This window comes from Symphalangus syndactylus, chromosome 4 (assembly GCF_028878055.3).
Source record: "Symphalangus syndactylus isolate Jambi chromosome 4, NHGRI_mSymSyn1-v2.1_pri, whole genome shotgun sequence".
Classification (NCBI taxonomy): domain Eukaryota; kingdom Metazoa; phylum Chordata; class Mammalia; order Primates; family Hylobatidae; genus Symphalangus; species Symphalangus syndactylus.
Window position 1 is genome coordinate 55,354,376 of NC_072426.2, and position 20,827 is coordinate 55,375,202.

The window sequence follows — 20,827 nt, forward strand, 5'->3', positions numbered from 1 at the left end:
GAGCCTTCTCTATTGTCATTATTGAAAGAATATGATGACATAGACTCCAGCAGATGGGGTAGGGATTATTTTTGACTCATACTGACAAGATGTTTTTGATAAGAGGATACTGGGCATACTTATAGGGTACATTGACTTCAATTAAAAAATCACTCCTCACAAGTACAAATACTATAGCTGAGTAAGATTTGATGGCTAACTGAATTCACAATTAGAACTAGCTTTAATCAATGGATGGCTGAAGAATGCTCACAAATATGAAAATAAATTTGTTAAGTGTCCTCTCAACATTTTCTGTTAACAAAAAACATAACAAGGAAAATAGAAATATGGGAAACAAAATTTTGGTGTTTGTGGATGTAGATATTAGTTTCTATAATGTGTTTTAGTAATTATGATAAAATAAATCAGGGAAATTAGTCTGTTTGCTGTAAAGAAGTGAGCTGTCCATTCAAAACAACTTACTAGTGATGGGAGCCGGTAAGTTTTCAGGCTTAAATTTGTAAGTAAATCTTTCATAGCCCTAGGAAGAAACTATCAGTAAATAAAACATATTTGTTGAAGTCATCATGATCTTTTCAAATTTAGGACGAATGCACTGTTCCTTTTTGATTCTTCATGCCAGCCATTTGAATTTTAAAGCCATTTTCCCAAAGCTGGTTGCCTTTCTACTATCAACTTTTTCCTCTACAATCTCTTTAAATAACAGTTTAAGTGAACGTAATATTAATACAATATGTAAAATGTAGTTTGATTTTTGTTTGTTTATTAGCTTTGAGTTGGGGAAATCTCTGTCCAAAGAGTTATATCTAAACTAGTTTTTGTCATTAGTGAGTACCAGACTTCCCTACACAATGTGGAGTAAATGCTTTGAGAGGACATTGAATGTGTCTGTAGTTCCCAGGCATGTTTCAGTGCCAAGATTTACTCAACAAATAAAATGCTTATCCTCGCTTGTGGAGCGCTATGTGCTTTGGAAGTGTTTCCATCTCAAACATGTAACTAGTTGTGATAAGACCATGGAAACTTTTAGTACCACTTCTCTCCATTCCCTCTCCCTCCTCTTAGTGGAACAGACAAGTTCCTCAGTGCCAAATCTACAAGTTACAATGTCCCTCTTGAACTAAAAGCATACCATATCATACATAATGCTTCTTTTGTTTACCCACCTAAACTATTCATTATGATAAAAAAAAAAAAAGCCTAACAGAATAAATTGAAAGAAGATATATAGAATACTTGCTTGAGAAACTAGTCATACATACAAATTTGGAAATACTGCTCATTCATTTGGATACTACCTGTTCAAGTTATACCTACATTTATTTGTGCTCTAGATTGGTACTGGAAATTTTCAAACGTGTATTTGTCAGATCTTCTTTGACGCATCTTAAATAGCCTGGCACCACGGTTACTGAGATGGGATAATTCTTCCAACATGATGTCTCTGGGGATGCTGACCTTTTTGCCCAGGTCCATGCCATCAACATCTGTAAAACAATATTCATATGAGTAAAAATCTCAAGGTAAGCATTTTTAACGCTTTTACAAATTTCTTAATTCTAAAATTCCACCACTTTCTAATTGCATGGTCATAAGTATGTTACTTATTTTCTCTAAACCTCAGTTCCTTCATCTCTAATGTGGAGCTAATAATACTAATACCTATTGCAAAGCATTAATATGAGAATGAAATAAAAATGCTTCATATAAAGCATGTAGCCTGGTACCTGGCACATAGTGTGAATAAAAGTTAGCTGTAATTACTACTAGTACAATTTAGTCTTTCCATATAGAATGAGCTTTCAAATAGCATAGCTTCATAGTTATATTCATAAACTGTGTTTTGCTCCCCACATTTTTATGTGTCAGCTTTAGCTATCCCCCTACTGAAATGCCTACCCTCCCACTCCACCCCACCCCATTTCCCAGACTCGGTCAAAATACTATTTATTCTGCATCTAGCACTGAGTAACCTCCATAAAGTAGGCAGATGGTAAGTATTCAGTGAACTTTTTCCCCAATCCAGCTCAAATGCCATTTATATTAATTTCTTACCTAAAATTTTTATTCATAATTACTCATTCATTCTCTATATTCCCATAACACTGAATCATATATATTTGATTTTGCTTTATTTGTTTTATGGTTTGCATTTTCTTCAGGTTTTACTTTCTGTGTCTCCCATACCTTAAATGTATCAGACATTCAGTAAATGTGTTATTTCCTATTTCTATTACTAAACAGTTTTTCCAAAATCCAAAAGAGACACAACCTTTCCACTTGCTTCTTTAATCACTAATATATTTCTGTAATACCCACAGAGTCTTTTTGCCACTGTTGACTACCATTAAATGCATAGGAAGAAAAATTGGGCCATTAGGAAAATAAATAATTATTTTGATTGGGGCAACATTCTTTGATGATATGATATATTAACCATAACAATTAAGCTTTTGGGAATGTTTAGAATAAAACAACAGAATTACTTGTTAAATTTTCTCCCCGCTTTTCTTTTGAAAGAAAAATTAGTTTACCTGTTTTGTTTTTACAAGTAAAATTAGAGGAATCCACTAATTATAAAAGTCACAATATCAAGATTTTTGCTTCTGGGAAGATGAAGTAGATGTATTTTTTCCTGTAAATCTATTAAGTACAACCTCACATGTTGGACATTATAAATAAATAAATAAAAGACGCTGAAAGTGTAAAGAAATAGGCAGACAAGCTAGGGACCCTAGGACCCAAGGAACAACATGGTGGTTAATACTCTGGGTTTTCTTTTAGCCCCTAAATCTCAGACGTGAAGCTGAAGATGATGGCAACCCAGAAACACCAAGAGATCCAGACAAACAAAGCACCAACAAAAGGTTGTTCTCTCCAGCTAAAGGAGCAGGAAAGGAGCTGCCTCTGCAAGACAGAAAATGTTTAGACAATGGCCACGCTACTTTAGCCAAGCACCACAGAAAACACTTTGACCTCGCTCTCACCCACGTTAAGATCTTGTGGGGAGGCCGGAATTTCACCCTGTGAGGCTGTAGCAAGTTTCTCCAATACTCCCACTAGGGTGGTGTCAGAGAGACTGAGTGGGAAGTTGGGACTTTCATTCCTTTTGGCCAGTAACTAGCTCCTTGTCTCCGCAGTCTTAGTGAAGATTGTGGGAGTCTGAACTCCTGTCCTCTCCTAGCAATAACAAAGAGGCTCCCCTCAAGTTTCAGTGTAGCCAAATAGGGAACCCAGACTTCTACATTCACCTGGCAGTAATGAGTTGGCACTCCCCTTTCTCTGCTGGAGCAGTGTCAGATAAGAACAGATGAAAAAGAAGGTTTATTTAAAGAGCAAGCGTCTCAGAATATAATGTGAAAATGTCCAGGCTTAAATTTGAAAATCACTTATCATACAAAGAACTAGAAAAATCTCAAACTGAATGAAAAATAAAAAAAAAAATCAAATGCCAACACTCTGATGACTGAGATGTTAAAACTATCTGACAAAGATTTTAAAGTACCTGTAATTTAAAACAATGCTTCAGAAAGCAGTTAGGAAACCACCTGAAACAAATTCTTTAAATGGAAAGGTTTTTTTTTTGCCGATGACTCCATCAGCAGCAGAAAAAAAAAAAAAAAAATCTCGGTAGAGAAATGAAAGATGTAAAGAACCAAACAAAAATTTTAGAACACAAAATATAATAACCTGAGTAAAAAGCTCACTGAATAGGCTCAATAGTAAAATAGAGGGGGCAAATGAGAAAAATCACTTAGCTGTTAGAATAATAGAAGTTCCCCAATAAGAATAACACAGAGAAAAATAGACTTGAAAACAAATAAATGAGGTATTCTTAGGGATTCATGGGACTCTAATAAAAGATACAGCATTCATGTCGTTGAAGTTCCAGAAAGAGAGGAAAAATAAGGGGAGGCTGGAAAAGTACTTAAAGAAATTATGGCTGAAAAATGTCCTAAAGTTGACAAGAGATATAAACTTACAGATTCGAGAAGCTAAGAGAACCCTAAACATAATAAACCTGAATAACTCACAACAAGACTTATAATTAAGCTTCTGAAAACTAAAGACAAAGAAAAAATATTGAAAGCCACCAGAGGAAAACAACTTACTTATAAGGGGAAAATAACTAGAATAATAGTGGATTTCTCATCAGAAACCATGGAGGCCAAAAGAAAGTTGTACCATATTTTTCTAGGTGCTGCAAGAAAAGAATTGTCAACCCAGAATCCCATACTCAGTGAAAAATATCCTGCAAGAAATAAAAGGGAACTTGAGACATTCTCAGATGAAGGAAAACTAAGAGAATTTGTTGCCTGAAAGCCTACCCTAAAAGAATGGCTAAATGAAGTTTTTTTTAAACAGAAAGGAAACAATAAAAGAAGGAAGCCTGGGACATCAGAGATAAAGAAGGTATATAGTAAGCAGAAATATAGGTATATACAATAGGCTTCCCTTCTCCTCTTGAGCTTTCTAAATTATATTTTATTGTAGAAGCCAAAATTATAACACTGACTGATGTAAATGTATGTAGAAGAAATACTTAAGACAATTATTTTATAAACAGGAGAGGATAAAAAGACATCAAAGTAGTTTTTTTTTTTTTTTTTTTTGGAGACAGAATCTTATTCTGTCACCCAGGCTGGAGTGCAGTGACCCGATCTTGGCTCACTGCAACCTTCGCCTCCCAGGTTCAAGTGATTCTCCTGCCTCAGCCTCCCAAGTAGCTGAGATTACAGGTGCCTGCCACCACCACACCCAGCTAATTTTTGTATTTTTAGGAGAGACGGGGTTTCTCCATGTTGGCTAGGCTGGTCTCGAACTCCTGACCTCAAGTGATCTGCCTACCTCGGTCTCTCAAAGTGCTGGGATTACAGGCATGAGCCACCGTGCCTGGCCAAAAGTAGATAAATTTTCTATACTTGCACTGGTAAAATGACAACATCAGTAGACTGTGATAAGTTATGAATATATAATGCAATACTTAGAGCAACTCCTGAAAGCTGTATGAACAGATACATTTGAAAACACTATACCAAAATGAAACTCTGAAGTAATCTCCAGGAAGGCAGAAAAAAGAACACAGGAATGTAAAACAGAGATGACAAACAGAAAACTAAAAATAAAATTACATACTTAAGATCTAATACATTAATAAATTAAATGTAAAAAATCTAAATACATCAATTGATGTCAGATTGGATTAAAAGTGAACCAACTATGGTTTGTTGAACTATGCTGCCTACATGAAACTCACTGCCTATAATAACATTATAAGCAAGTGAAAGTAACAGATTGGAAAAATATATGTCAAGCAACATCAACCAAATATTATCTGATAGTAATATCAGATAAAATCAGAGCAACGAAGATTACCAGAGACGGAGAAGGGCATTATGTAATGATTAAAGTGTGAATCCACAAAGATTACCTAGAAATCCCAAATGTATATGCACCAAAAACAGAGCTACAAAATATTTAAGGTAAAAAATGTAGAACTAAAAGGAGAAATAGACAAATTTACAATTATAGTTGGAATTTTAATCCCCCCATCTCAACAGATGATAGATCAACTAGGCAGAAGAGCAGTAAGAATATAAAATTCTATAATATTAGCAACCAATAGGACTTAATTGATATTTATATTTTATTCAACAACAATAGAACACACATTTCTTTCAAGTGCCAGTGGAATATATATCAAGATAGATCATATCCTGGGCTATAAAATAAACCTCAACAAATTTAAATGATTAAATTATTCAGAGTGTTAGCACTGATCACAATAAAACCAAACTAGAAATTAGTAATAGAATGATAACAGGAAAATCTCCAAACACTTGGAAACTAATCAACATACTTCTAAATAGTTCATGGGACAAAAAGGAAGTCTCAAAGGAAATGAAAAATTCAGTGAACTAAATGAATATGAAAATACAGCATATCAAAATTTATGGGAAACAACGCCGTGCTGAGAGGAATATTTATAGCACTAAATGCTTGGTTAAAAAAGAAAAAAGTATCAAATCAATAAACTAAGTGTCTACCCCAAAAATTGTAAAAAAAAAAAAGATGAACAAAATAAACCCAAAGCAAGCAGAAGGAAAGAAATAATAAAGATAAGCGCAGAAACCAATGAAATAAAAAACAGAAAAACAATAGAGAAAATCAATGAAATATGGAGCTGGTTTTTAAAAGATCAGTAAAATTGATAAATCTCTAGTAAGATTAACATAGAAAAGATAGAGAAGACACAAATTAACAATATTAGGAACAAAATAAGAGATAGCATTACAGACACTGCAGATAGCAAACAGATAATAAGAATATTAATACTACAAACAATTCTACATATAAATTCACATAAACTTGAGCACTTAGAAAGAATTGACCAATTCCTCAAAAAGCACAAATTATCTCAGTTCACCCAACATGAAATGAGTACTTGATTAATTATATTACGATTCAGGCAATTCAATTTATAGTCTAAAAATCTCCTCACCCCCCAAAAGGATTCAGACTTAAATGGTTTCACTGGAGAATTCTACCAAATAGTTAAAGAACAATCATCACCAATGCCACATAATCTCTGCACCAAAATAGAAGAGAGTTCTTCCTAGTTCATTTCATTGAAGTAATAATACTCTGATACCAAAGCCAGAGAAAGGCAACACACACAGACAGGCCAGGCGGGTGGCTCACGCCTGTAATCCTAGCAGTTTGGGAGGCCTGAGTTAGGTGGATTGCTTGAGCTCAAGAGTTCAAGACCAGCCTGAGCAACATAATGAAACCACGTCTCTACCAAAAACACACACACACACACACACACACAAATTTTGCTGGGCATGGTGGTGCGTTGGTTCCAGCTACTTGGGAGGCTGAGGTGGAAGGATCAGATGAGCCTGGGAGGTGGTTGCCGTGAGCTGAGATCAGGCCACTGCACTCCAACATGGGTGACAGAGTGAGACCCTATCTCAAAAAAAAAAAATTACAAAATAATATCCTACATACACATAGAAGCAAAATCCTTAACATATTATTAGCAAATATAATTAAGCAATATATAAAAAAGAATTTTATATCATGAGCCAGTGGGGTTTAATCCAGGGAGGCAAGGCTGTTTCACTATTCAAAAATCAATCAATGTAATTCACTATGTTAATAGGCTAAGGAAGAAAAATCACATTACTATATCTTTGAGATCTAGAGCTAGGCAAAGATTCACCATGTTAATGGGCTAAGGAAGAAAAATCACTTTAGTATATCTTTGGGACCTAGGGCCAGGCAAAGAGTTGTTAAACAACACCAAAATCACAATCCATAAAAGGAATAATTGATAAACTGGACATCATCAAAATTAAAAACTTTTGCTCTGAGACAGACCCTAAGAGGATGAAAAGACAAGCTACAGAATGGGAAACAATATTTTCAAAACATGTAACCTTGAAAACAGTCTAGCATAAATACAGAACTGTCAAAATTCACTATTAAAAAAGCAAACAATCCAATTAGAATGTGGGCCAAAACATGAAGAGGCATTTCAACTGAAGAAGATATACAGATGGCAAATAAGCATTTGAAAAGATGGTAAACCTCATCAGTCACTATGAAATGCAAATTAAGATCACAATGATATATCACTATACACCTATCAGAATGTCTGTAATGAAAAATGATGACAGCACCATTTGCTGCTGAATGCAGAACTACCCAGCAATACTGGACATTTATCCCAGTGAAATGAAAACTTGTGTTCTTGCAAAATCATATACACAAATGTTCATAGCATCTTCCTTCTTGATCATCAAAAACTGAAAACAGCCCAGATGTACTTCAATGGGTAAACCATTAAAAACACTGTGGTCCATCCACAGCATGGTATTCAGCAACAAACGGGAACAAATCATTGAGAACAAGACCTGGGTGAATCTCTAGAGAATTACACTGAATGAAAAAGCCATTCCCAAAAGGTTATATGCCATATGATTCCATTTGTATATCATTCTTGAAATTACAGAAAAATTATAGAAATGGAGAGCAGAATAGTGATTGGTCAGGGTTTAAGGAGAGATGGGGCCTAGAGAGAAGTGGGTATGGCTATGAAAGGGCAACATGAGGGACCCTTATGGGAATGGAAATGTTATGTCTCTTGACTGTATCAATGTCAATATTCTGGTTGTGATATTGTAATAGTTTTGCCTATATTATGTCTTAACAACTGCATGTGAAACTACGATTATCTAAAAAAAACTCAAAATAAAAAATTTAATTAAGAGCTATCAAGCCATGAAAAGACATGAAGGATTCTCAAATGTATATTTCTAAGTAAAAGAAGCCAGTTGGAAAAATCTACTTACTGTATGATTCCAGCTATTTGACATTCTGGAAAAGACAAAACTAGAAGGTAGCATAAAGATCAGTAGTTGCCAGGGACTTGGAAGGAGGTAGAGAGAGAGGGATGAATAAGTGGAGCATAGGGGATTTTTAGGGCTGAGAAATTATCCTGTGTGATGCTGTAATGGCAGATACACGACACTGCATTTGTGAAAGCCCATAGAACTGCATAACACAAAGAGTGAATCCTAATGTAAACTATGGACTTTAGTTAATGCTATGGTTTGAATGTCTGTCCCTTCCAAAGTTCATGTTGAAATTTAATTGCCAGGCCAGGCATGGTGGCTCACGCCTATAATCCCAGCACTTTGGGAGACCCAGGTGGACGGATCATGAGGTCAGGAGTTTGAGACCAGCCTGGCCAATATGGTGAAACCACATCTCTACTAAAAATACAAAAATTAGCCATGTGTGGTGGTGTGCACCTGTAATCCCAGCTACTTGGGAAGCTGAGGCAGGAGAATCGCTTGAACCTGGGAGGCAGAGGTTGCAATGAGTTGAGATCGGGCCACTGTACTCCAGCCTGGGTGATAGAGCAAGACTCCGTCTCAAAAAAGAAAGAAAGAAAGAAAAAGAAAGAAAAGAAAAGGAAAGAAAGAAAGAAAGAAAGAAAGAAAGAAAGAAAGAAAGAAAGAAAGAAAGAAAGAAAGGAAGAGAAAGAAAGAGAGAAAGAGAGAAAGAAAAAAGAGAAAGAAAGAAAGAGAGAAAGAAAGAAAGAAAGAAAGAAAGAAAGAAAGAAAGAAAGAAAGAAAGAAAGAAAGAAAGAAAGAAAGAAAGAAAGAAGGGAGAGAGGGAGGGAGGGAAGGAAGGAAGGAAGGAAGGAAGGAAGGAAGGAAGGAAGGAAGGAAAAGAAAGAAATGTAATTGCCATTGTAGCAGTACTAAGAGCTCAGACCTTTAAAAGGTAATTAAGCCATGAGTACCCCACCCTCATGGGTGGGATTTGTGACCTTATAAAAAGATGAATTCAGCCCCCTTTTCTCTCTTGTCCTCTGCCATGTGATGACTCAGCAAAAAGACCCTCCCTTGATGCTGGCACCTTGATATTAGACTACCTGGCCTCTGGAACCATGAATCAATTTCTGTTCAGTATAAACTACCCAGTATCAGGTATTGTGTTATAGCAGCAAAAATGGAGCTCAACAGTTATCAATTTTGGTTCATCAGTTGTTACAAATACACACTGATGCAAGATACTAATAATAGAGGAAACAGCAGTGGGGAAGAAGTTTATATAGCAACTCATTGTACTTTCTCCCTCACTTTCCTCAAATCTAAAACTCTAAAAAATAAAGTCTATTATTAAAAATGTTTAAAAATTTTTATACTTCTTCCTAATGCAATGCAGAACAGCTCTGTCTGGCTCTCTAGTATCCCCAAACAAAACAAAACAAAACAAAATGCTGCGCTTCACAGTCCCCAGGAATGGTAGAAATAGCCTATGGAAAAGGCATAAGAAAAACAGAGCAGAGTACATGAGGGTATTTTACAACAATTTCCCGGGATTTGCTCATCAGCTTTGCTGAGTTCTACAGGGAATATTCACCCTTGCTTATTTGCAAGTGTTTGGAGTCTCTGTTACTATGTGTTTGGACCATGGAAGGATGAGCAAGTTTATTTTTTAGTGTGTCTGTGAATATCCCTCAACATACTAGACAGTGTGATGGAGATGTGATATTTCAACTTTTTGATTCTGAATTCAAAATAGCAAGTTCCATTTAGATTATAAAAGATAGAAGAGATGTTACGCTCTTGAGGTTATTTATATCCATTGTAACTGTATGGGGAAAATATGTAATGTTCTACTACTGCATATCTCTTTCCAACTCTGCATTTAGTGCTTCCATGGTGGTAGCTTGAATTTGGCCATGGTGGAAGCATTTATACCACAGAAATTTGCAAATTCTACAAATCAAAACATCCCTACTGCTGCCCCATTCAAGAACCAATTGTAAATATATAATAGCATACTAATGGACACCTCCATCAATGTCAGGGATATTTTGCATAAACGAAACACACAAAATTTTCCAAGGTTTTCTTCCCTTCCCTTCTAATAGTTAAATTTATGATGTCACTGGAGCAAGGGTTTCAGAACCATTTGTGAGTTAAGGAATCTAATGCGTGATCACTCTCATTACTTAAACTTTCAGAGTCAAGAACGCTGTCAGCTGAGCACACAGATTCCAAGTTCAGCTGTTGCCTGCCCTTCACTGCAAACCCTTGCACAGGTTCTTAATGGTGTGTTTAATCTTGATGCTTGATAAATGATATGTTTTATTTAGAATACATATCCTTGCCTTCATGGCTTAGAAGGTTGTCTTTGTGGCATTAGATCATCTATTAAAAATAAGGCCGGGTGTGGTGGCTCACGCCTGTAATCCCAGCACTTTGGGAGGCTGAGGCAGGTGGATCACCCGAGGTCAGGAGTTCAAGATCAGTTTTGCCGACATGGCAAAACCCTGTCTCTACGAAAAAAATACAAAAATTAGCCAAGCGTAGTGGCAGGCACCTGTAATTCCAACTACTCAGGAGGCTGAGGCAGGAGAATCACTTGAACTCAGGAAGCAGAGGTTGCAGTGAGCAGAGATTGCACCACTGCACTCCAGCCTGGGCAACAGAGCAAGACTCCATCTCAAAAAAAAAAGAAAAGAAAGAAAGAAAATAATATGGCTAGGTGTACTTTCCTATTGGTGTCATTTATACCGATCCAGAACTTCAGTTAGATGAGTTAATCTAATCCATGGTTTGCAAAGACACTTGCTTACAAATAACTGTAGTAAGACAAAAGACCGTTTAAAACTGTTCTACCATGATTGGCAACTGCAATTGCTAGAGGGTAGCTAGCTGAAGCTTATTTGCTTTAGGGTGGGCTTATTGATTATCTGCATTTGCACAGAACTCTTCCTCCTGTCCCTGGACAGTTGACCTATGTAGTTGAATAATAGTCCATAAAATATGTTCTTCTATAAAGTAACATGTATGTACATATTACATATAACGTGTAAGATCATAGTCCAGACTGTGATTTTGGATAATGCCTTAAAACTCCAATTGATAAAAAGTTCTGTGATAATTATCTCTACATAAAAAAGTTGATTTTGAATGCCATCTGTGATTCTTTATTTTCTTATTTCATATGTCTTTGTCTTGATTTGAGTTCTAAGGCTATTTTATAAAGTTTTCAAAAATTTTTCATTAATGAAAATATTATTTAAAAATTGTATAAATCTATAAACATTCAAAAAATGACATTACCAATGTATTGAATTATACAAACAGAATAATCCAGTACTGTTTATAGGATGTATGTCTAAAACATATTTGAGCGAAAAAGCCTTCAAAGAAAGTTAGGATGATGGAATAATATAGCTAGAATTGAACTCTGTAATTTCAACTTCAGTGTAAAATACAATTTAGCCTAGTTCTCTTGTACTAGTTTTCTGGAGTGCCTTATTAGAGGTTAGATGCTCAGAAAACTTATGAATTCACAAGATATGACTGCACACCAGTTTTCAAAATAAAACATGCAAACCTTTCTAGCTCTTATTTTTCTTGGAGCCATGAGAATGCTAATGTGAAAGATTAAAACAAACCACAGAAAATTACCAAACCTGTACACTGAATCATTAAGTTCTTCTTCTATAAACTTTATATATTTGATAGGAGGTATGAAAGGCCTTTTTGGCATCTTCATCTTGATTTTGAAGATTTGATTAGTTACAATTTAAGATACGCTCCTACAAGAGAAGTAAAAGCGGTCTTCATGTAATCTTTCATCTGAAATTCTAGACTTTGTATTTTTTCAAGGAGTCCTTGCAATTTATGTCAATATTATCATTTCCTTTGTTACTGATGGAGGAACTCAAACACACTGATGTTTGGTTTCTGCACATAGCTCAGTAAATTAGAATAATGGAATTTTATAATTAGATGTATCAGCAAATCCAGCCTTCCTCATTTTCTGATGTGAAATCTGATGTCTAGTCTGGAACCCTGGAGCCCTGGGACCACATTAACAACAGCACTCCATTTAGAACCTGGGCTTCCTGTTTTCAGACCACAAAGCTAAGCTCTCTTCCTGAAGTTAAAAAAACAACCTGCCCAGTTCTTTTCTGTGTGCTGGGGAAAGCTGTTGCCCAATCATGAGGAGAAAAAAACAAACAAACAAAAAACATACCAAAAAAAGCCATCCTGGAACCCAGGTGAGAGGACTGTAGGGTGACTGAAGCTTACTTCGGAGGCACTGTGGTCTTCTCTATTTTGAAGCTCTTATTCTAAACTGTCAGCAATATCCATGCTTAAAGTCAGGGAACATCATATTCCCAGTTCTTCTTATGGTTTTTAAAATTCCAATTCCTTTCCCCCAGCATTTCTAAACAGATGCCAGTTTCTCTAGAGTGCCTCTCCTTATTTCATTCTGATTGCCCCATCTCTTTATCAGTTTGATACTTCCTATCCTTTTATCCTTTCCTACCTCTCTCTCTTCATTCAGTCTTCAAGTTTCACATGAGTTACTGAACAAGAGAAAAATATGATGAATACTGGAAAATATGTACAGATTTACGGGTAAATTGCACAGGGCTCCTGGGTGGGGACTATTAGAGGCCATCTTTCCTCGTCTCCACAACTAATTCATGCACAGATAATGGCAAATTATTTTTTGTCTTTTACAATAGCACTTGTTAGATGGTAACAATTGTGGCTGAGATACTTTTATATAAAGCACAGAGGTTTGTCTCACAAGAGTAACCAGGACAGCTTTACCATTAGCTCTGCTTCCTGCCAAGGTGATGATGATGATGGCAATCATAACTATGATATAATGAGGAAGGTAAATCTAAAAGCAGTCAGCCTTCATGTTTGGGATGCTTTTTATTAGTCATTTGTTGAGAGTGTGGTATATTTGCTTCTAGTATATAATTTGAAACCAAATCATAATGGATTCAAAATGAGCAACAATTTGGGGGTGTGATTAGTGGAGGCTGGGAGTTGTCCACCTCTTACTCATTCTATGCAGTTAGCATTATAATCTATATGAAGAGAATTTTTCAATAATTCTTTGAGGTTATCTCTCCTTCTGATGGAATGAGGGCTCTGATGTAAAACTCTCCATTTCTGGTTCTTATATTTTTCTAGAGATTCATCTCAAAGACTCACCAGCTGCAATCTCTTTCCCCTATAAGAATGGGATTGAATTTCCACCTCATGTTAAGAGAACAACAAGTGATTTAGCTAACTCATTGTCACATTTTATACTCCTCCAAGCTAAATGTTTTTGGTAAGTAGTAATAAAAATTAAATGAGTTATGACGCTGAAAAAAAATTCTGATGCACAAGGGGAAAGGAGAGAAGGCAGGAGAAGGGGATTTCGACTGGAACATCCTTTTCAATTTATCTTTATAAAGGACAATCCAGTCAAAATTTGATTTATTTAGTCTTACAACTAAGATCAAAGCAGTTGCATGTTTTATCTTAAATTATCCAGATTTTTACTGCTGCAAAATGAAAGTTTGGAGGATCATTCCCAAAAAAGTTTCTCTGAAGTCCATTTTATTTATGCATCCTGAGAAAAAATTATACTCCCCTAGCTCCAGATCTCTAAACATCATGCTGTATACAAATACTAAAGTTCCATATAAAATGTCAGAGGAAATAAGAGAAGAAAAATATTTGAGCTGTTTCATAAAGTACTGAAGTTATTTCATCTGGGATGAGCTTGGAAAGAGTCTGATTATCCCCATGTTATCTGAAATACTTGACATTCCAACAAAGACAGAGCATGTGACTCCTCTTAAGGGAGCTGATACTCATCCAGTGACATGGGAGGGAGGGCTTCAGCTGACTTTACGTGGCTAGGATTTACTGGTGGTGAGATAGTGGTTTTGAGTTTTTCCCCTACTTTGATATATAATTGTGTGTTTTCTCCCAAATATTTTTCATAAAAACAATAGTTATGTTTATTAAAAATGAAAAAAAACTTCTTACTCTTATAGATCTATGTCAGAGCTAACAGAGTAGACTCCAACACATGACTTAGGCTGGAATACATTAAATGGACTGACTGTTTTATGATTAGGATGTCATTAGAAAATGATAACGTAAAATGTCTATTTTAAGGTAAACAATTTTGTCACCAACTCCAGTGATCATCTGATTTTTGCCACATTGATCAGAAAAGCTATAAAATAATTTCAAGTAAACTACTTGAAGCTGGAAATACAAAGATTCATGAAATTTTAAATGAGGCATGAATTTTGGAACTTTGGATTGGTACAAATTCAGTTCTGGTATCTGATTCAGAATTATTCGCATTTTATTCCAAGCTAATTTGACATTATAGTAAAACATGAGAACCAAGTTGAATCCAGTACAGTGGTTTTGTATTGCAGAAAATAGAAAACAACAACAGGACCTCTTAGTTATGACTACATTGCATGGGGAGCATCTAAAAATCTTTGATTCTGTTCCTCTTGCTTTATGGAAGGTGTAATATGAAAACATTATGCTCAATACTCTTCCCAGGTCTCAAGCTTCTAGGTCTCAATATTGTAGTGGTGAAAGGCTGCATTCCTTGTCAATACAGGTGAAATAAGGAGGCATTCTGAAAATTCCACAAATATATCTGGAATGGCTCAAATCAGCTCCTAAGAGGACCTGAATATTTTTTCTTAACTTTTAAAATTGATGCTATACCTTGCTTATAAACAAAGTTGAATTTCCTTTAAAAGAATCAAAATGCAAGTTATAAAGCATTGCTTTCTCAAGTTATTTGCTAGAATTTAAAGAAAAGGAGAGAGTGAAATATTACCTTGCATGTAATATATATTAAAAATTTTTTGAATCATATGCTTTGAGACTACAATAATTTTATATTTTCTCAGAAGTTACAAATAAAACTAGACTTTGCACACAAAATATGTTAGTAAATCAATTAACAAATATGAAGGATTAAATAAATAAGCAATAGAAATGGAGTTAAATAAAAAGCAATAAATATGAATTGCAACTTAATCGTTTGATAAAAAAGATGATAGAACTTATTTTGAGTGATGTATATAATGTAAGGTAAAAGAAATCAAGCTAAACCATGTGGGATGGACAATGAAGACAAGATTGTATGAGACTTGTCCAGAGAAAAAAAAGAATCGAGAGTGATCTTAACTTATAATGTGGAAGGCAGGCCAAGCAGAATGTACATCAGCTGTCAGATTGCTTCATGCCTTTTATAGCAGTTGTTCCTCTGAAAATAGCTTCCAAATGAGAAAGGATGACTACAAAAGGATTAGTTACCATAGGCTTTTCTACACCCCCTAGAGCTCCAGGTTTGTTATGACAGAACAGCAAGAATCTAAAGGAAGTAAACTATGGAATATTAAACAACGTCAGGATGGAGCCACATTCATGCTGAGCTATATTAATGCTACGAAGGATTTTTATTGATACCATTTCCATGGACTTCCTTCATGATGGCTGTTGCTTGCTGTTTTCTCTGCTTCACCATAGTATTATGTGATAGCATGTTTTTTTTGTTCCCTGTTAAAAACAAAGGGACATTATTGAGGCAATGTGAAGAACTCATTTGGAGTGTCTCATAATCACTGTTTTGAAAGACAACATCTTTGTTCTTTATTAAAAAGGTATTATCGCTTGCTACTGAAAGACTTCAATATGCATTCCTTATCTGGTGACAGAGTATGTTATTCATTGACAGGCAATGTCACAGTGAACAGAGACCCAGTCTGGACATTAATACAATGATCATCAGGCAGTGAGAAACAAGGAAATTGCTGGTCTCCTTTCCCCTCCCTCTCTTTTCTCCACAGTATTTTAGTCTATCATTGTCTCCTCACTGGCCTTCATTTGTACCAGCATCACACTCCATCAATTCCAGCAAACTGTAAGAATGAAGAAGACACTAGATTAAACCAGAATTCGTTGGTGGTAGCATTTTAATATTGGCAACAGCTGCCCTTTAAAGCAGAGAACGCCCATTTCTGAGTCACAACTTCGAATCTCCTTGGACAACTGACTAATAAAACATTTTAGGAAACAACATACTCACCTTGCTGCTAGATTGTGCTTTTTCAGCGGGGATGAATCCCAGTTTGTGGAGGAAGACTCCGGAGATGGACTATGGATGGCACTTGGGCCTGATGGTTTTTATCCTTGAACATGGGACAGCATGGTCCCTACTCTGACTCAAACTGGGGACTGAGCTTTTCTGAAGAGACTGGCATTCAGCTGACATCAACTGGCTATATATAGCACCAAATACTTTAGCTACTCATATCTTCCTGGCGAAAGGGAGGAACAGGGAAAGATTAGGCTCTCTCCATTGTGTTTTTAGTTTGTGAGATGGTTAAATGAAACGTTCATTGGACATGCAGAAAGTTTTTAGTGAGCACTTTCTGTTGAACAGATAGTAGCCAAAAGGGATTTTAAACACTTTTAAACATCTAGCTCTTATGTTACATGTTAATTGAGGTGGCAAGAGACACATGCATGAATCAGAACAGAATGATAGATTTTTCATAATTAAAATGAACAATATAGGCAATAATATCTATGTAGACTCAAGAAGAAAGGAAGTACTGTGGGGTGGATCAATAGAGCCAGTTCTTAAGCTGGAGTGAGAACTCATGCTAGGTTCAGAAAAGTGGGTAGTATTTGAATAGTGAACTCAGGAAGCATTTTGAAATGGACCGTTAGAGGATGAGCCATGAAGCTGGGTAAAAGCTGAGACTCATAACTGGGTCATGCTTTTTGAAGAGACCTACAGAGACCAGTCCCTGCAAAGTTGACCAGTCTCTACAATGTCTAGGGTCAAGGATTTTCATGTGCGTGCATGACAAGATTTGAAAGGTTTGCCTATCAAAAGGTTTGACCTCCTTGATGGTCCCTGGACACAAAAATGTGTTCTCATCTCTGAGCTTTTCCTTTTACTATTTCCCCCTTTCCCTGGTTGAAATGGTATCCTCAAAAGGTAATCATTATGTTAATTTTGCTTTCCAAAATGAAAATAGATACTGTATTCCTTTTACTATTTCCCCCTTCCATACTTTCCCCCTACTCACATGGCACAGTCATGCATTCAGGACTCTGCTCAGATAACAATCCCTCATAAAATCCTTCCCTTATCACCTTGTCTAAAATATCACACTGCGCCATTCTCTAGTCCCTTACTCTTCTTCATTTTCTTTATATTTTTCTATTAGTTAAGATAAAAGTCAAATGGGAGTGACAGAAACCCCCCCAAAACAGAACTGTAAAAAGATGGAAGATGTTTCTCTCACAGGTAAGCTTAGTCTAGAGGTAAGTAATTGAGGGTTTGCATGACTGACATAATTATCAAGGGCTCAGTTACCCTCTAACTTTTTGCTCCACTATCCCTAAAATGCAGACCCCTTGGACCTAATTGGCTGCCCCAGCTCCAGTCAGCATGCATATATTTCAACCAGCAGGAAAAAGAAAAAAAAATGAGAAGGGAACACTGTCTTCTTTTCAGAACATGTCTGATATTGTTCATACTTCTGTTTACATCCCATTGGGCAGAACTTAGCCATATAGCCGTACATAACTCAAGAAAGGTTGGGAAGTGTAGCTTCTATTCTAGGTGGTCATGAGCCCAGTTAAAATTCATACATAACTTATACAAAGGAAATAATTGTTGCTGAGTAACAACTCAGTTTTTTCACTAAGAACATGTCAACATTATTCTATCTATCTATCTATCTATCTATCTATCTATCTATCTATCTATCTAGCAAAAGTTTATGTTATGTACAATTCTAAAGGTTGAAATGGAGTCCTCAACAGTTTTACTAGCACCTATAATCCCAGCTACTCCAAAGGCTGGGGTGGGAAGATTGCTTGAGCCCAGGAGGTAGAGGTTGCATCTATTTATGTGATATCTCTTTTTTCTACTGAACTATGAATCCTATAATGGCTTGGGCTTTGTATCTTCAGCAGATGAAATTGTATCTGGCATATAGTAAGCACTCAATATTCATTGAATGAATGAATACATGAGTAGGTTGGAGATTAACTGCAGAATGCATTAAAGGTTTGGCATGAGTTTGGAATTCAAATGAACAGTCACTTGAACATAAAAAGGTGGTGGCTATTTGTGGGAGGACTTGTATTTTATAAGATTGAAATAGGTTATACATTTTGGTGCCTGATCATAGGATTAAAAGTTTAAGGTTGTAAATCATAGCACTTTGGGAGGCCAAGGTGGGTGGATCGCTTGAGCCCAGGAGTTTGAGACCAGCCTAGGCCAGCTAGTAAAACTCTGTCTCTACCAAAAAAACAAAAACAAAAACAAAAACAAAAAACCCAAAAATTAGCCAGGTGAGTGGCATGCACCTATAATCTCACCTACTCCAAAGGCTGGGGTGGGAAGATTGCTTGAGTCCAGGAGGTACAGGTTGCAGTAATCCGTGATCAAGCCACCACACTCCAGCCCACGCAACACCAGACCTTGTCTAAAAAAAAAAAAAAAGAAAGCTAAAGGTTGTAGAAAGCAGGTTTAAGCTAATCTAGCTAATCTATTGCAATTGCTTCTAAGCAAACATTTGCACTGAAATTATAATTAGGTATCAAATGAGAAATTATTTTGCCAAAGCAAATAAATTTAAATTCCCTCTCAAAATCCCTTGAGTGCCCATATGTTCCTGGCTGTAGCCTTTACCATAGTGTGCTATTAGAAAAGTCTTTTAAACTCTGTTTTCTCATCTGTAAAATGGTGATTACAGTATCTATCACATAAAGTCATGGACATTTTACACGGGACAATTAGAAATTCCTTATACTTAGTAAAAATTTAATAAATGATTTTTCTTCCTTTTGCTATTGTTATTTCTGCAATATGGTAGGATTCAGAATTTTATAGTAATCAACTGCATTATTCAGTTAAAAAACCATAGATTAAGAGAGTTCTGGTTTTCCTATTTGATCATCTTCATATGTTTCCAACTTTATGTTATGTACGGTTCTAAAGGTTGAAATGGTGTCCTCAACAGATAATCGTTGTTATTTTAATTTTGGTTTCCAAAATGAAAATAGATACTGTATTATAAAAGATTGTAAAAGTTTTACTGAATATAAGGTCTTACACCTTTTTGTCTATTTTTCAAATATATTCTACTTAAAATTCTCTTGCCTTATTTTGTAAATTCATTTATACATATCTAGCTTTCTGGTCTCTGAGTTATTACCTGTTCCGAAAAAGAAGAAAGAACAAATCATTGATGTTGCAGTCTTAAGATGGGATATGGTATCCATGTGCTTCATAGCACAAATGGTGAACTTTAAACAGAACTTTAGTGGTTATTACAAAGCATTTTCAGGTGGTCCATACTGAAAGCCAATGCCTTTTAATTTTAAATCAAGTCACAGTTAATTGATTTCTATTTCATCTGCACAGAGATCTGGTACTAGACAAAATTAAAATTCAGCCCAAATTCGTCATACTGAGATCATCTTTTGTCCTCAGCTCACACCCTCCCACCCCATGACCACACACACACACTATAGACTAGAAAAGGATGTCTCCTACCCGCAGAGACTCGATTCCTACCCTTGTCCTACTACTCATTCCTTCCCTTGAAGCTTCTCCTTCACCCCAGTTTAAGCAGAGTAGTACTTTATCTTTCTTTCAAGGCCCAAAGTATTTTAAAATAACTGATGCTAAAGACAGAAGATACGATCTTTTCTTACAGGCAAAATAATAGGATTCTAATGGTAGAAACTTGTGCCTTGGGAGGCTAGTGAGAAAGAAGTTTTTGCCAGTGATTTTCAACACCTCTATAACCAAACTATTTCCACTGCTGGAGCTGGCCACAGTTGCATTTCCAACTCCTTCACCACTTGCCAAAAGAGAAAAAAAGATTAAATAAAATGACTTTTATTGCTATATTGCTACCTAACAAAAATCCACACCATGAGGACTCATGAAAGGCAACCTTATTCAGCCAGTGGTAAACATGAGCATTTAGCCAACTGGTAAACAAAGTCTACATCGACCTTCCTCTAACTGAGCACTTGTTTTTTAATTCTGTGTTTCTCTTGTCCCATTGACAGTCTATATTAGGTGGCTGTGGGCAGTTAGAGATTAGAGGAGGATTGGGGAGGTAGGCAGAATGTGGGAACTCACTGTTTGCTAGGTGGGCAGACAAAACATTGCCATTATTGAGGCTCGGCTCTGGACTGAGGCACACATAACCCAAACAGGACAGCTGCCAGACCAGTGTTGAGTGACCAGTCTGAGGGGACAATCAGCTCTTTACCAGCCTTCAGGGCCTCAGTTACAGTGCTAACTCTGGTATAACAAAGGTGGTGTAAACAACTCACCTTTGGTGAGGTTGTCTATGGAAGCATGGCCTTTGGTTTGTGCAAAATACTCAGTGCTTTCTTCTTGATGCCTAATT

The 20,827-nt window shown here is 36.1% G+C and overlaps 1 protein-coding gene and 1 long non-coding RNA gene across 3 annotated transcripts in view; one reads left to right on the forward strand and one right to left on the reverse strand.

The window, feature by feature from the left end:
- The window catches only part of MYOZ2 (myozenin 2), a 51,074-nt gene extending 34,462 nt beyond the window's left edge, over positions 1–16,612 (reverse strand). Inside the window, exons 1-3 of the mRNA XM_055274715.1 lie at positions 16,462–16,612; positions 15,843–15,932; positions 1,321–1,490 (exon numbers count right to left, since the gene is read on the reverse strand). Coding sequence (XP_055130690.1) covers positions 1,321–1,490; positions 15,843–15,918 — 246 coding nt within the window. The 5' untranslated portion in view covers positions 15,919–15,932; positions 16,462–16,612. The remainder of the gene's footprint in view (positions 1–1,320; positions 1,491–15,842; positions 15,933–16,461) is intronic.
- The window catches only part of LOC129480684 (uncharacterized), an 87,981-nt gene continuing 68,495 nt past the window's right edge, over positions 1,342–20,827 (forward strand). For both annotated transcript variants that reach the window (XR_008657102.2, XR_010120495.1), the window contains exons 1-3: positions 1,342–1,526; positions 13,536–13,677; positions 17,615–17,694. This is a non-coding gene — a long non-coding RNA (uncharacterized lncRNA). The remainder of the gene's footprint in view (positions 1,527–13,535; positions 13,678–17,614; positions 17,695–20,827) is intronic.